General features: G+C 58.2%; 1 protein-coding gene across 1 annotated transcript in view; it reads left to right on the plus strand.

Moving 5' to 3' along the window:
* The window catches only part of smg6 (SMG6 nonsense mediated mRNA decay factor), a 679747-nt gene that overhangs the window by 499924 nt on the left and 162999 nt on the right, over nucleotides 1–16824 (plus strand). Inside the window, 1 exon segment of the mRNA XM_072470017.1 lies at nucleotides 5146–5295. Coding sequence (XP_072326118.1) covers nucleotides 5146–5295 — 150 coding nt within the window.

Consider the following 16824-nt stretch of genomic DNA (forward strand, 5'->3'; position numbering starts at 1 on the left):
GCCAATTCATGGGCCACCAGCCAAATCAATCAAACTGAGTCATCATTGGTACTGGGGCAATCACCCATTTAAATCAGCAAAGCCTTCTGGATCCTTCTGTTTGAATTAAAGGCACAGGCTGTCTTGAAGACACATGCCCATAAATCACCCACGCATCAAAAATGTGAAGGCAAAAATAAAAGAAAGGAGAAATAAGGGAACAGACAGGAAGGCCCCTTTAGCAGACACCACCCAGCTCTACCTCACCACCACCCAGCTCTACCTCACCACCACCCAGCTCTACCTCACCACCACCCAGCTCTACCTCACCGCCACCCAGCTCTACCTCACCACCACCCAGCTCGACCTCACCACCACCCAGCTCTACCTCACCACCACCCAGCTCGACCTCACCACCACCCAGCTCTACCTCACCACCACCCAGCTCTACCTCACCGCCACCCAGCTCTACCTCACCACCACCCAGCTCGACCTCACCACCACCCAGCTCTACCTCACCACCACCCAGCTCTACCTCACCACCACCCAGCTCTACCTCACCACCACCCAGCTCTACCTCACCACCACCCAGCTCTACCTCACCACCACCCAGCTCGACCTCACCACCACCCAGCTCGACCTCTCCACCACCTCCAGTCTCTATACATTGTCAGACTGCTTTTCTGACATCCAGTATTGGATGAGCAAGCATTTCCTCAACTAGATATCCGAAACCTTGTCTTTGCTCCCCACCACAAACTCTGTTCCCTAATCACCATTTCCATACCTCTCTCTGGCAACCACCTGATGTTGAGTGTTCACAACCTTGGTATCATATCTGACCCCGAGATCAGTTTCCAACCACGCATGTGACTGGTTACTTCCACTTCCATAACATTGCCTGACTCTGCTCTGCCTCAGCTCATCTGCTACTGCAGCTGTTCATGCCTTTGATGGATTTGACTTTTCCAACACGCTAATGGCTGGCTCTCCCACATTCTACCTTTCTCAATTTGAACTCTGCTGCCTGTGTCCCAATCACGCTGAGCATTGTCCACCCATCACCATGTGGGTACTTACCCAGTGAAATGGGTTTTAAAAATCTCATCCTGTTTTCAAAACTCTCTCTGGCCCTTCCCTATCTATCTCTGTAAAATCTCAGATATCTGTGCTGTGTCAATTCCGGCTTCTGCCTGCTCCCCAATCCTAATCGCTCCACCATTGGTATCAGTGCCTACAGCTGCCAAGACCGTAACTTCTCCATCTCTCTCTCTTTTAAGATATTGCTTAAAACTGATTTCATTGTCCAAGGATTTTGTCTCGTGTCCCAATCTCTCCTTGTGTTGCCTGGGGTCAAATTTTGTTTCTTCAATCTCTACCTCACTGTACATTCAACCTCTCCAAACAATTGCACTTTAAATGTGCCTTTCCCCCTCCTATCCTGATTGGTACAGTTTGTAGAGTAACAGTAGTTTAGATGTATTTAGCTTTCACGCTGATTTGCTCTCTCTGTAGTCCTGGGACTAAGTTCCTGCTCCTCATCATTATCCGTGACCCATGCTTTGTGTGTGGGTGTGAGACAATAGGAACTGGCCATTCTGATTCAGTGGCTGAGTAGTCTGACACTCTTGCATTCCTCTCACGGATCCCAGATGGTACCAGAGACTGACAGGTGCCTCTAAAATTGGGCCTGTAAGAGTCACTGCCTTAAAGGTACAGAATGGGGAGGATACTAGTTGCAAAGATTTGATAACTAGTTGGCAAAGAGGAGACTGGAAAGTACCACATTACCAAGGGAACATTCTTCTGTCCAGTAACTGTTGCCAGCAAATACTTAGAATCGGATTTAAGTCCTGAGAGGATTTTACAATTAAAAGAATATATTAACCGAACCAAGGTGCAATTCATAGTTGACAGAAAGTTGCAGTGACAGTACCTAATCTCTGCCACAATCCAGCTTGTTGGTTAATAGCTCGCAGTTCTCTAGTGCAGAAAGTCTCAAAGCCGCTTTCACTAAGGCAAGGATCTACATGTGCTGCCAGAAATAATGCAAGGAGCCAGCATCTCTCAACTTTCTGGAGATGTCACTGTAGGAAAGAAAACCCATTTATTCCGAACCTTTCAGTTTTTTAAAATTGGAAAGCGTTGACAGCTGGCCCTCTCCATAGAGTGATCACATCTACTCAGGGTGCACTAAACCTTTAAACATCTTACTGGAGCATCTCCCAGACGCTCGGGCTGTGGGAGGTACCAGGGGTGGCACTCTACAGTCTGACTCACCCTGATCATTTTTATTCTTTCATTCTCTTTCCCCAGAAAGGGAAAATCTTGTTGAGCTACAGGTTCCTCAGGCACGATCTGATCATCCCTGTATGAGCCTTGATTGTAATTGTTGCTATGCTCCTTAACCATGAGATGTAGGAGCAAAAGCCGTCCATTCGGCCCATCGAGTCTGTGCTGCCATTCGATGAGACCATGACTGATCTTGTCTGATAATCCTCGACTCCACTTTCCCGCCTTCGGTGCAGGCTCGATGGGCCAAATGGCCTCCTTCTGCACTGTATGTTCAATGTTCTATGTTCTATAACCCTTGATTCCCTTAATAATTAAAAACCTGTCTATCTCAGTCTTGAACGTACTCAACGACCCAGCCTCTACAGCTCTCTGTGGTAAAGAATTCTACAGATTCACTACCCTCCTAAATAGGCGTTTAGCTGAACATAATGTTCTCAGGCAGGTGGAAGATGGTGGCTTTTGACACTAAGCTGCTGTCTGTGAGGCTGGTGGAAGACACACACATGCCACTCATTGAAAACGAGACAGCTGAGGGTCGTGGTGTTCCAAGGTAATGAGCAAGGTGACGTGCACGGCGGGCTGTGTCAGTGCAATATTGCACATGTCCTTTGCCCATTTGATGTGAAACTTTCAGAGTAAGCTCCATGCTCGGAGCCTGCTGGTAGCTCTCCAGCCAAGGGTTTATCCCGTCTGAATCCAATATCAACAGTGTATTAAATGTGGCCTCGGGCAGACACCAGCAGTCTGCCATTCAGTTATTTAAGTTCAAGCTCCTTTTCATATACCACAATGTCTCAAAAGTGGAATACTGCAGTAAACCCCCAATACTAAATCACTAATAACAATAGCTTTGAAATCTACCCAGTAATCACCCCAGCTTAAAATTATAGTGGTCAGAACTTTAAATGTCCCAATTATTTAACTTCTGTTTTATTGCTAAATTACATTGCTTCTTTTCCCTGCCCGGTTTTCTGTGGATTGCTAATTTGATGAAGTTATGCATTGTGCCTCAACCTGCTCCTTGCAATATCTGGGCAGTACTCACTTGTGGAACACGTCAGACTGGGCAGATCGGTGTAATGTGGGGACTCTGGTTTTGACCGTAAACATTGGGTTTTGATATGGTTCCTTAGTGGTGAGAATTTTATGCTGTTTATTATTGAAGTGTTACCTCCTCCTGAAGATTGCTAAAGTGACAGAAATGTTACAATTTGGCCTTGGTACTGAACAGTGCCAACGAGGAAGGTCCCAGGTTCAAATCCTAGTCTGTCCTGTGTCAGCTGAGAGAATCCTTACACTGCAAAAGGAGGCCATTCGGCCCATCGAGTCTGCGCCGACCCTCTGATAGAACAGAGGCCACTCACCCGCCCTGTTCCCGTGACCCCACTTACCCTGCATATCTCTGGGATGATCTCGAGGAATAGCGCCAGGGGCGCAAATTGGCCTCAGCACCTCCGAAAACAGTTCCAGCCCAAGTTCCCATTCCTGATTGCGATCATTTCTTCAAGCAATCGAACTGGACCGTGTTTCTGTCCAGGCTTCCCACCTGCAGAAGAGCTACTGGGGCTGACGAGGTCATCCAAATATGTGGCATTGTCATCTGGCATGAATCTCCGTTTAGAAATAAGGAACAAGCTGGGGGTAAAACCCAATGTGCAGACTCATCAGTTTTCTTGTATTTTAGAAAAAAATGAATGTGTTTTTGCTACTACCATTTAGTGACCTTTGTGATGAGAGCATTTGCTGGATATGGATATCTCGGGGTACAATTAATACTCCCATCAGTTGTTTCTCTCAAAGTGACGTGCTGTGGCACTGAGTAAGACCCAGAACTTTGGCTCTCTGGCTGAGGTGATGTCCAGAGACTTGACCTGCACACCAAATTCTTCTGAGTATATAATTGATAGCTGTGCAACGGTGTGAGGCATGAAAAAACAGTTTTCCCACTGCAGCACGGTAGCCTTGTGGATAGCACTGTTGCTTCACAGCTCCAGGGTCCCAGGTTCGATTCCAGCTTGGGTCACTGTCTGTGCGGAGTCTGCACATTCTCCCCGTGTGTGCGTGGGTTTCCTCCGGGTGCTCTGGTTTCCTCCCACAGTCCAAAGATGTGCGGGTTAGGTGGATTGGCCATGATAAATTGCCCTTAGTGTCCAAAATTGCCCTTAGTATTGGGTGGGGTTACTGGGTTATGGGGATAGGGTGGAGGTGTTGACCTTGGGTGGGGTGCTCTTTCCAAGAGCCGGTGCAGACTCGATGGGCCGAATGGCCTCCTTCTGCACTGTAAATTCTATGACGTGAAGGATGTTGTGATCGAGCCCTAATCTTTGCACAGAGCTGCTGAGGTACTTTGATGCAATTCCTTAAGGCTGTGGTGCCAACCTGTGGCAGGACGATAGTGGAACAGATCCTTCCCGTGTGAGGGTGGCGCTTGCCATTTGGGCCATTCGCCCAATCGTCTAGCTTCACCTCCCTGACCAGAGGTGCACTCAATGGCACAAAGCCGTGCCTTAAAGTCTGTCTAACAGCATGATACAGAACTAATGGAAGTTATTTATCAGACTAGGCATGTTTAAATATCAGTCATTATTAGAATTAGAATTTGGAAATTTGCTGGGTTTGGAGTTTACTCGAGCTACCAGACTGCCTTGGTAATCCATGTTTATCTAGATTTCTGGCAGCTTCTATTCTTATCAAGGCATTATTAATCAGTGAGGCATGAATATGACATGGCTTGGGTCTCTGTTCCTGAGCTTTTGGTTAATGTATGGGGCTGGATATTGAAGATGGCAGCGCCTTGCAGTATCTTGTTAGTAGCAGTCTCATTTTTCACTGTTCCTCACATTAGTTCTGTTGCCAACCATTTGTGCACAGGAAGAAGATGTCATCATTGAAGAATACGAAGGACAAAACTCTGAGCCTGAAGGCAGCGGAGGGGAAGATGATATAAAGGAATTGAGGGCAAAGAAGCAAGCACTAACTAAAAGATTTGCCGAACAGCAACGCAGACAAGAAAAAATCCAGGTACCCAAGGCTCTTCAGTGGGGGAAAAAACTTTCCGTCTTTTTTTTTTTCTTTCATTTCTGTCAGCCTTGAATAGGAGCCAGAGGCATTTGTCTAGCCATATGCTTCAAACTCTTGTGCTATGCAGGGCTGGTTATAAAATAGGCAAACCAAAGACCCTTTTGGGAAAATGCACATGTGTGCCCTCGAGGCTTTGGCTTTGGTCCTGAACAGACTTGAGTTATTTTTCCAAACCCAGCTTAACCTTTTAAAAGTAAGATAAATGTTTTAAAATGTTAATATCAACAGCGTCGGATGCTTACTCCTGGATTTATCCATTCAGAAAAAACATGTTTTCAGACGGCTTCTCCCAAAGACTCATTTATTCAAGTTACTTATATGTTTTTTTCATTTCTAACTCCCTGCTCAGGACCCAGAGTCTCGTATTAAAATCAATCACTGACTTTGTTAACCTGTGCACCGGTGAGAACTGATTTCTTATTTTTGAAAGGATTAGTTCCAGCTTTAGTTCCATTAACTCTTTAAACACTGATATTTCACTCATCACATGACAGCGTGAGTTTCCTTTAACCCTTTATGCACACATTTGCCTTTATGTCGTATCCCAACCTCAGGATGTCTCAAAGGCACTTTCCAGTCAATCAAGTATTTTTGAAGTGGAGTCACTAATGAAATGCAGGAAATAAAGCAGCCAATTTTAACACAGCAAGCTCCCACAAACATTATTGAGTTTTGTCTTCACCTCGTGTGTAATCTTCACAGCGGAGATCGCTCACATTGAGGTTATTCAGCCATTCTTTCAAGTATTCATTCTGCAAATCTCAGTGGGGCAATTTACAAATTTACGAGTTGATCCAGAGTGTGAGTTTATTATGGTTATTGACCGAGGAAAGCCACAAACCCGGTGTAATTAGAAGAGCCGCTACTTCACACTTCAGAATGAAGTTTCAGAATAAACTTTGCCAGTAAATAGAATGAAAACTCTTGTCAAAACCAACAAACAGGAAATGGGCAAATTACTCCGGGAATAGAGGAATATGTACAGCCCAACTCCAAACCAACATGAGAGAGATGGACACATGCGTCTTGTCTTGTTTTCATTATGTGTGGTTTTTCCTGAGGGTGGCCAGGGCTCAGCAGTTCCAGCTGGAAGCCAGCGTTCCCGGCTCAGGGTTGTGCACCACCTGCGCTTGAAACGTTTGGAATCTAATGTCTGAGCTTCCATTCCTTACACCCCATGCCTGTAGTCAGCTGCTTGAAACACTGCCGATCACATCACCTGGACCTACTTTGTGCTCAACACATGAAAGGCGCTAGGTTGATGCAAGTCTTTCCTTTGTGCTTCTCTCCACTGAAACGTCAGCCTCTGTCCGTAGATGGTCAGAACTATCAGATCAGTATGAAATGTCTTTGAACTTTGCTTCTGCCTCAATATATTTTACTAGATACATTTAACATTACCCTGTTAAATATCATTCACTTGAATGTCGGTAAGTTAATGGGGCCTGTAACCGTGTTGAGCAAAATTTCTTTTAATTTGGTTCCCAAGTGACCCAATTGGCTTCATTTTGAAATGGCCTCTCCAACTCCCTGACCTCTGAGCTGTGACCTTCACCCTCCCTGACCTCCGAGTTGTGACCTTCACCCTCCCTGACCCTCCGAGTTGTGACCTTCACCCTCCCTGACCTCCGAGTGATGGTCTCCGCATCCCCCCACCCCCCTGACCTCTAGGTCGTGGTCTCCCCACTGCCTGACCCATGTTTGTGGCCTTTTCCTACCCCCAACCTTCCCCTTTCCCCATTCGCCCTCTGACCATCTCCCTCTCCTGGATCTGTGCACCTGTCCAAGGTGCACATCCAATCGGAAGCCAGAGCTCCAATGTTGCGGGACCGAGCCTCCCTGGAACCGCAACAGTCCATGTTTGCTTTGAAATGACTGTTGAAAATGCTGCCTCACTGTTCTCCGAGACCCCGCTAAAACCCCACTGCTCTCCACCCGAGACCCCGCTCTCCCCCCTCAGACCCCGCTGCCCCCCCCAAGACCCCGCTGCCCCCCCAAGACCCCGCTGCCCCCCCAAGACCTCACTGCCCCCCCAGACCTCGCTGCCCCCACAGACCTCGCTGCCCCCACAGACCTCGCTGCCCCCCAGACCCCACTGCCCCCCCCAAGACCCCGCTGCCCCCCCAAGACCCCGCTGCCCCCCCAGACGCCGCTGCTCTCCCCCAGACCCCGCTGCCCCCCCCAAGACCTCGCTGCCCCCCAAGACCTCGCTGCCCCCCAAGACCTCGCTGCCCCCCAAGACCTCGCTGGCCCCCCAGACCTCACTGCCCCCCAGACCTCGCTGCCCCCCAGACCTCGCTGCCCCCCCAGACCTCGCTACCCCCCCAGACCTCGCTACCCCCCCAGACCTCGCTGCCCCCCCAGACCTCGCTGCCCCCCCAGACCTCGCTGCCCCCCAGACCTCGCTGTCCCCCCCAGACCCCGCTGCCCCCCCCAAGACCCCGCTGCCCCCCCCAAGACCCCGCTGCCCCCCCCCAGACGCCGCTGCTCTCCCCCCAGATCCCGCTCTCCCCCCAGATCCCGCTGTCTCCCCAGATCCCGCTCTCCCCCCCAGAACCCGCTGCTCTCCCCCAGACCCCGCTGCTCTCCCCCAGACCCTGTTGCTCTCCCCCCCAGACCCCGCTGCTACCCCCCCAGACCCCGCTGCTACCCCCCCAGACCCCGCTGCTACCCCCCCAGACCCCGCTGCTACCCCCCAGATCCCGCTCTCCCCCCAGATCCCGCTCTCCCCCGAGAACCCGCTGCTCTCCCCCAGACCCCGCTGCTCTCCCCCCCAGACCACACTGCTCTCCCCCCCCCAGACCCCGCTGCTCTCCCCCCCCAGACCCCGGTGCTCTCCCCCCACAGACCCCGCTGCTCTCCCCCAAGACCCCGCTGCTCTCCCCCCGGACCCCGCTGCTCTCCCCCCGGACCCCGCTGCTCTCCCCCCGGACCCCGCTGCTCTCCCCCCGGACCCCGCTGCTCTCCCCCGCAGACCCCGCTGCTCTCCCCCGCAGACCCCGCTGCTCTCCCCCGCAGACCCCGCTGCTCTCCCCCCCAGACCCCGGTGCTCTCCCCCCACAGACCCCGCTGCTCTCCCCCGCAGACCCCGCTGCTCTCCCCCGCAGACCCCGCTGCTCTCCCCCGCAGACCCCGCTGCTCTCCCCCGCAGACCCCGCTGCTCTCCCCCGCAGACCCCGCTGCTCTCCCCCGCTGCTCTCCCCCGCAGACCCCGCTGCTCTCCCCCGCAGACCCCGCTGCTCTCCCCCGCAGACCCCGCTGCTCTCCCCCCCCAGACCCCGCTGCTCTCCCCCCCGACCCCGCTGCTCTCCCCCCCCAGACCCCGTTGCTCTCCCCCCCAGACCCCGCTGCTCTCCCCCCCCCCCAGACCCCGCTGCTCTCCTCCGCAGACCCCGCTGCTCACCCCCCCAGACCCCGCTGCTTTCCCCCCCCAGACCCCGCTGCTCTCCCCCCCAGACCACGCTGCTCTCCCCCCCAGACCACGCTGCTCTCCCCCCCCAGACCACGCTGCTCTCCCCCGCAGACCCCGTTGCACTCCCCCCACAGACCCTGCTGCTCTCCCCCCAGACCCCGCTGCTCTCCCCCCAGACCCCGCTGCTCTCCCCCCAGACCCCGCTGCTCTCCCCCAGACCCCGCTGCTCTCCCCCCAGACCCTGCTGCTCTCCCCCCCCGCTGCTCTCCTCCCCCCCCCCCCCCAGACCCCGCTGCTCTCCCCCCAGATCCTGCTGCTCTCCCCCCAGACCCTGCTGCTCTCCCCCCAGACCCTGCTGCTCTCCCCCCAGACCCTGCTGCTCTCCCCCCAGACCCTGCTGCTCTCCCCCCAGACCCTGCTGCTCTCCCCCCAGACCCTGCTGCTCTCCCCCAGACCCTGCTGCTCTCCCCCTTCCGCTGCTCTCCTCACCCCCCCAGACCCCGCTGCTCTCCCCCCAGACCCCGCTGCTCTCCCCCCAGACCCCGCTGCTCTCCCCCCAGACCCCGCTGCTCTCCCCCCAGACCCCGCTGCTCTCCCCCCAGACCCCGCTGCTCTCCCCCCAGACCCCGCTGCTCTCCCCCCAGACCCGGCTGCTCTCCCCCCAGACCCCGCTGCTCTCCCCCAGACCCCGCTGCTCTCCCCCCAGACCCCGCTGCTCTCCCCCCAGACCCCGCTGCTCTCCCCCCAGACCCCGCTGCTCTCCCCCCAGACCCCGCTGCTCTCCCCCAGACCCCGCTGCTCTCCCCCCAGACCCCGCTGCTCTCCCCCAAACCCCGCTGCTCTCCCCCCAGACCCCGCTGCTCTCCCCCAAGACCCCGCTGCTCTCCCCCAAGACCCCGCTGCTCTCCCCCCGGACCCCGCTGCTCTCCCCCCGGACCCCGCTGCTCTCCCCCCGGACCCCGCTGCTCTCCCCCCGGACCCCGCTGCTCTCCCCCCGGACCCCGCTGCTCTCCCCCCGGACCCCGCTGCTCTCCCCCCGGACCCCGCTGCTCTCCCCCCGGACCCCGCTGCTCTCCCCCCGGAACCCGCTGCTCTCCCCCCGGACCCCGCTGCTCTCCCCCCAGACCCCGCTGCTCTCCCCCCAGACCCCGCTGAGAGCCTCCTCTCCTCCAGGGACCCCGCTCATGGAGGTTTCAGGACAGAGAAGCAGTGGGTGCATTTCAAAACAACATGAGTTGTAGCAGCCACAGCTCAGCAATTTTGTAACATTGAGGCTCACCCAACCATAGCATCTCAAATCAGTATTCGGATCGGAACTGCATCCTGAACAAGAATGGAATCCCAGGCGAGTGCGACGAGTGCCTGAGTCGGGAACGGTCGGTTCTGCGAGAGGGTGGGTCAGGGGGCGGGAATTTCCGCAAGAGGGTGGGTCAGGGGGCTGGAGGTTCCGCGAGAGGGTGGGTCAGTGAGTGAGGTTCCGCGAGAGGGTGGGTCAGAGAGCAGGGGGTTCCATGAGAGAGTGGATTGGAGCAGGCGGTTCCGCGAGAGAGTGGATCAGAGCAGGCGGTTCCGCGAGAGAGTGGACCAGGGAGCAGGCGGTTCCGCGAGAGGGTGGATCAGAGCAGGCGGTTCCGCGAGAGAGTGGATCAGGGCGCAGGCGGTTCGACGAGAGGGTGGATCGGAGTAGGCGGTTCCGCGAGGGTGGGTCAGGGAGCAGGCGGTTCCGCGAGTGGGTGGATCGGAGAGCAGGCGGTTCCGCGTGACGGTGGTTCAAGGAACAGGCGGTTCCGCGAGAGGTTGGATCGGAGCAGGCGGTTCCAGGAGAGGGTGGATCAGGGAGCAGGCGGTTCCGCGAGAGGGTGGATCGGAGCAGGCGGTTCCGCGAGAGAGTGGATCAGGGACCAGGCGGTTCCGCGAGAGAGTGGATCAGGGAGCAGGCGGGTCTGCGAGAGAGTGGATCAGGGACCAGGCGGTTCCGTGAGAGAGTGGATTGGAGCAGGCGGTTCCGTGAGAGAGTGAATCAGGGAGCAGGCGGTTCCGCGAGAGAGTGGGTCAGAGAGCAGGCGGTTCCGCGTGACGTTGGTTCAAGGAACAGGCGGTTCCGCGAGAGGTTGGATCGGAGCAGGCGGTTCCAGGAGAGGGTGGATCGGAGCAGGCGGTTCCTTGAGAGGGTGGATCAGGGAGCAGGCGGTTCCGCGAGAGAATGGATCAGGGAGCAGGCGGTTCCGCGAGAGAGTGGATCTGGGAGCAGGCGGTTCCACGAGAGGGTGGATCAGGGAGCAGGCGATTCCATTGGAGAGTGGATCGGAGCAGACGGTTCCGCGAGAGAGTGGATCAGGGAGCAGGCGATTCCGCGAGAGAGTGGATCGGAGCAGGCGGTTCCGCGAGAGGGTGGATCGGAGCAGGCGGTTCCGCGAGAGGGTGGATCAGGGAGCAGGCGATTCCGCGAGAGAGTGGATCGGAGCAGGCAATTCCACGAGAGAGTGGATCGGAGCAGGCGGTTCCGCGAGAGGGTGGATCAGGGAGCAGGCGGTTCCGCGTGAGAGTGGATCAGGGAGCAGGCGGTTCCGTGAGAGGGTGGATAGGAGCAGGCGGTTCCGCGAGAGAGTGGATCGGAGCAGGCTGTTCCGCGAGAGGGTGGATCGGAGCAGGCGGTTCCGCGAGAGGGTGGATCAGGGAGCAGGCGGTTCCGCGAGAGAGTGGATCAGGGAGCAGGCGGTTCCGCGTGAGAGTGGATCAGGGAGCAGGCTGTTCCGCGAGAGGGTGGATCGGAGCAGGCGGTTCCGCGAGAGGGTGGATCAGGGAGCAGGCGGTTCCGCGAGAGGGTGGATCAGGGAGCAGGCGCTTCCGCGAGAAGGTGGATCGGAGCAAGCGGTTCCGTGAGAGGGTGGATCGGAGCAGGCGGTTCAGCGAGAGAGTGGATCAGGGAGCGGGCGGTTCCACGAGAGGGTGGATCTGAGCAGGCGGTTCCGCGAGAGAGTGGATCAGGGAGCAAGCGGTTCCGTGAGAGGGTGGATCGGAGCAGGCGGTTCCGCGAGAGAGTGGATCGGAGCAGGCGGTTCCGCGAGAGCGTGGATCGGAGCAGGCGGTTCCACGAGAGGGTGGATCAGGGAGCAGGCGATTCCGCGAGAGAGTGGATCGGAGCAGGCGGTTCCACGAGAGGGTGGATCAGGGAGCAGGCGATTCCGCGAGAGAGTGGATCGGAGCAGGCGGTTCCGCGAGAGAGTGGATCGGAGCAGGCGATTCCGCGAGAGGGTGGATCGGAGCAGGCGGTTCCGCGAGAGAGTGGATGAGGAGGCAGGCGGTTCCGTGAGAGGGTGGATCGGAGCAGGCGGTTCGGTGAGAGTGTGGATCGGAGCAGGCGGTTCCGCGAGAGAGTGGATCGGAGCAGGCGGTTCCGCGAGAGAGTGGATCGGAGCAGGCGGTTCCGCGAGAGGGTGGATCGGAGCAGGCGGTTCCGCGAGAGTGGATCAGGGAGCAGGCGGTTCCGTGAGAGGGTGGATCGGAGCAGGCGGTTCGGTGAGAGAGTGGATCGGAGCAGGCGGTTCCGCGAGAGAGTGGATCGGAGCAGGCGGTTCCGCGAGAGAGTGGATCGGAGGAGGCGGTACCGCGAGAGAGTGGATCAGAGCAGGCGGTTCCGCGAGAGGGTGGATCGGAGCAGGCCGTTCCGCGAGAGCGTTGATCAGGGAGCAGGCGGTTCCGCGAGAGTGGATCAGGGAGCAGGCGTTTCCGCGAGAGTGGATCAGGGAGCAGGCGGTTCCGCGAGAAGGTGGATCAGTGAGCAGGCGGTTCCGTGAGAGAGTGGATCAGGGAGCAGACGATTCCGTGAGAGAGTGGATCGGAGCAGGCGGTTCCGTGAGAGAGTGGATCAGGGAGCAGGCGGTTCCGTGAGAGAGTGGATCAGGGAGCAGACGATTCCGTGAGAGAGTGGATCGGAGCAGGCGGTTCCGCGAGAGAGTGGATCAGAGCAGGCAATTCCGCGAGACAGTGGATCAGGGAGCAGACGGTTCCGCGAGAGAGTTGATCGGAGCAGGCGGTTCCGCGAGAGGGTGGATCGGAGCAGGCGGTTCCGCGAGAGAGTGAATCAGGGAGCAGGCGGTTCCGCGAGAGGGTGGATCAGGGAGCAGGCGGTTCCGCGAGAGAGTGGATCGGAGCAGGCGGTTCCGCGAGAGAGTGAATCAGGGAGCAGGCGGTTCCGCGAGAGGGTGGATCAGGGAGCAGGCGGTTCCGCGAGAGAGTGGATCAGGGAGCAGGCGGTTCCGTGAGAGAGTGGATCAGGGAGCAGGCGGTTCCGTGAGAGAGTGGATCAGGGAGCAGGCGATTCCGCGAGAGAGTGGATCGGAGCAGGCGGTTCCGCGAGAGAGTGGATCAGGGAGCAGGCAATTCCGCAAGAGAGTGGATCAGGGAGCAGGCGGTTCCGCGAGAGGGTGGATCAGGGAGCAGGCGGTTCCGCGAGAGTGTGGATCAGGGAGCAGGCGGTTCCGCGAGAGGGTGGATCAGGGAGCAGGCGGTTCCGCGAGAGGGTGGATCGGAGCAAGCGGTTCCGTGAGAGGGTGGATCGGAGCAAGCGGTTCCGTGAGAGGGTGGATCGGAGCAGGCGGTTCCCCGAGAGGGTGGATCAGGGAGCAGGCGGTTCCGCGAGAGGGTGGATCAGGGAGCAGGCGGTTCCGCGAGAGGGTGGATCAGGGAGCAGGCGGTTCCGGGAGAGGGTGGATCAGGGAGCAGGCGGTTCCGCGAGAGGGTGGATCGGAGCAGGCGGTTCGGGGAGATGGTGGATCAGGGAGCAGGCGGTTCCGCGAGAGGGTGGATCAGGGAGCAGGCGGTTCCGTGAGAGGGTGGATCAGGGAGCAGGCGGTTTTGCGAGAGTGGATCGGAGCAGGCGGTTCCGCGAGAGGGTGGATCGGAGCAGGCGGTTCCGCGAGAGGGTGGATCAGGGAGCAGGCTATTCCGCGAGAGGGTGGATCAGGGAGCAGGCGGTTCCGTGAGAGAGTGGATCAGTGAGCAGGCGGTTCCGCGAGAGAGTGTATCAGGGAGCAGCCGATTCCACGAGAGAGTGGATCGGAGCAGGCGGTACCGCGAGAGAGTGGATCGGAGCAGGCGGTACCGCGAGAGAGTGGATCGGAGCAGGCATTTCCGCGAGAGAGTGGATCGGAGCAGGCGGTACCGCGAGAGAGTGGATCGGAGCAGGCGGTTCCGCGAGAGAGTGGATCGGAGCAGGCTTTTCCGCGAGAGAGTGGATCGGAGCAGGCGGATCCGCGAGAGAGTAGATCGGAGCAGGCGGTTCCGCGAGAGAGTGGATCAGGGAGCAGGTGGTTCCGTGAGAGAGTGGATCAGTGAGCAGGCGGTTCCGCGAGAGAGTGTATCAGGGAGCAGCCGATTCCGCAAGAGAGTGGATCGGAGCAGGCATTTCCGCGAGAGAGTGGATCGGAGCAGGCGGATCCGCGAGAGAGTGGATCGGAGCAGGCGGGTCCGCGAGAGAGTGGATCATGGAGCAGGCGATTCCGCGAGAGAGTGGATCGGAGCAGGCGGTTCCGCGAGAGAGTGGATCGGAGCAGGCGGTTCCGCGAGAGAGTGGATCGGAGCAGGCGGTTCCGCGAGAGAGTGGATCATGGAGCAGGCGATTCCGCGAGAGAGTGGATCGGAGCAGGCGGTTCCGCGAGAGAGTGGATCGGAGCAGGCGGTTCCGCGAGAGAGTGGATCGGAGCAGGCGGTTCCGCGAGAGAGTGGATCGGAGCAGGCGGTTCCGCGAGAGAGTGGATCCGAGAGCAGGCGGTTCCACGAGAGAGTGGATCCGAGAGCAGGCGGTTCCACGAGAGGGTGGATCAGGGAGCAGGCGGTTCCGTGAGAGAGTGGATCGGAGCAGGCGGTTCCGCGAGAGAGTGTATCAGAGCAGGCGGTTCCGCGAGAGGGTGGATCAGGGAGCAGGCGATTCCATGAGAGAGTGGATCAGAGCAGGCGGTTCCGTGAGAGAGTGGATCGGAGCAGGCGGTTCCGCGAGAGGGTGGATCAGGGAGCAGGCGATTCCGTGAGAGAGTGGATCGGAGCAGGTGGTTCTGCGAGAGAGTGGATTGGAGCAGGCGGTTCCGCGAGAGAGTGGATCGGAGCAGGCGGTTCCACGAGACGGTGGATCAGGGAGCAGGCGGTTCCGTGAGAGAGTCGATCGGAGCACGCGGTTCCGCGAGAGAGTGGATCGGAGCAGGCGGTTCCGCGAGTGAGTGGATCGGAGCAGGCATTTCCGCGAGAGAGTGGAACAGAGAGCAGGCGGTTCCACGAGAGGGTGGATCAGGGAGCAGGCGATTCCGTGAGAGAGTCGATCGGAGCAGGCGGTTCCGCGAGAGAGTGGATCAGGGAGCAGGCGATTCCGTGAGAGAGTGGATTGGAGCAGGCGGTTCCACGAGAGGGTGGATCAGGGAGCAGGCGGTTCCGTGAGATAGTGAATCGGAGCAGGCGGTTCTGCGAGAGAGTGGATCGGAGCAGGCGGTTCCACGAGAGGGTGGATCAGGGAGCAGGCGGTTCCGTGTGAGAGTGAATCGGAGCAGGCGGTTCTGCGAGAGAGTGGATCGGAGCAGGTGGTTCCGCGAGAGAGTTGATCGGAGCAGGCAATTCCGCAAGAGGGTGGATCGGAGCAGGCGGTTCCGCGAGAGAGTGGATCAGGGAGCAGGCGATTCCGCGAGAGAGTGTATCGGAGCAAGCGGTTCCGCGAGAGAGTGGATCGGAGCAGGCGGTTCCGCGAGAGAGTGGATTAGAGAGCAGGCGGTTCCATGAGAGAGTGGATCGGAGCAGGCGGTTCCACGAGAGAGTGGATTTAGAGAGCAGGCGGTTCCATGAGAGGGTGGATCAGGGAGCAGGTGGTTCCGCGAGAGAGTGGATCAGAGCAGGCGGTTCCGCGAGAGAGTGGATCGGAGCAGGCGGTTCCGTGAGAGAGTGGATCGGAGCAGGCGGTTCCGCGAGAGAGTGGATTAGAGAGCAGGCGGTTCCATGAGAGGGTGGATCAGGGAGCAGGTGGTTCCGCGAGAGAGTGGATCAGAGCAGGCGGTTCCGCGAGAGAGTGGATCGGAGCAGGCGGTTCCGCGAGAGAGTGGATCGGAGCAGGCGGTACCGCGAGAGGGTGGATCAGGGAGCTGGCGGTTCCGCGAGAAGGTGGATCAGGGAGCAGGCGGTTCCTTGAGAGGGTGGATCGGAGCAGACGGTTCCGCGAGAGGGTGGATCGGAGCAGGCGGTTCTGTGAGAGTGTGGGTCAGGGAGCAGGCGGTTCCGCGAGAGAGTGGATCGGAGCAGGCGGTTCCACGAGAGGGTGGATCGGAGCAGGCGATTCTGTGAGAGTGTGGGTCAGGGAGCAGGCGGTTCCGCGAGAGGGTGATCAGGGAGCAGGAAGTTCCGCGAGAGAGTGGATCAGGGAGCAGGCGGTTCCACGAGAGGGTGGATCGGAGCAGGCGGTTCTGTGAGAGTGTGGGTCAGGGAGCAGGCGGTTCCGCGAGAGGGTGATCAGGGAGCAGGAAGTTCCGCGAGAGAGTGGATCAGGGAGCAGGCGGTTCCGCGAGAGGGTGATCAGGGAGCAGGCGGTTCCGCGAGAGGGTTGATCGGAGCAGGCGGTTCCACGAGAGGGTGGATCGGAGCAGGCGGTTCCGTGAGAGTGTGGATCAGGGAGCAGGCGGTTCCGTGAGAGGGCGGATCGGAGCAGGCGGATCCGCGAGAGAGTGGATCGGAGCAGGCGGTTCCGCAAGAGTGTGGATCGGAGCAGGCGGTTCCGCGAGAGAGTGGATCATGGAGCAGGCGATTCCGCGAGAGAGTGGATCGGAGCAGGCGGTTCCGCGAGAGAGTGGATCGGAGCAGGCGGTTCCGCGAGAGAGTGGATCGGAGCAGGCGGTTCCGCGAGAGAGTGGATCCGAGAGCAGGCGGTTCCACGAGAGGGTGGATCAGGGAGCAGGCGGTTCCGTGAGAGAATGGATCAGAGCAGGCGGTTCCGCGAGAGGGTGGATCAGGGAGCAGGCGGTTCCGTGAGAGAATGGATCAGAGCAGGCGGTTCCGCGAGAGAGTGGATCGGAGCAGGCGGTTCC

Source organism: Scyliorhinus torazame, chromosome 12 (assembly GCF_047496885.1).
Source record: "Scyliorhinus torazame isolate Kashiwa2021f chromosome 12, sScyTor2.1, whole genome shotgun sequence".
Taxonomy (NCBI): Eukaryota; Metazoa; Chordata; class Chondrichthyes; order Carcharhiniformes; family Scyliorhinidae; genus Scyliorhinus; species Scyliorhinus torazame.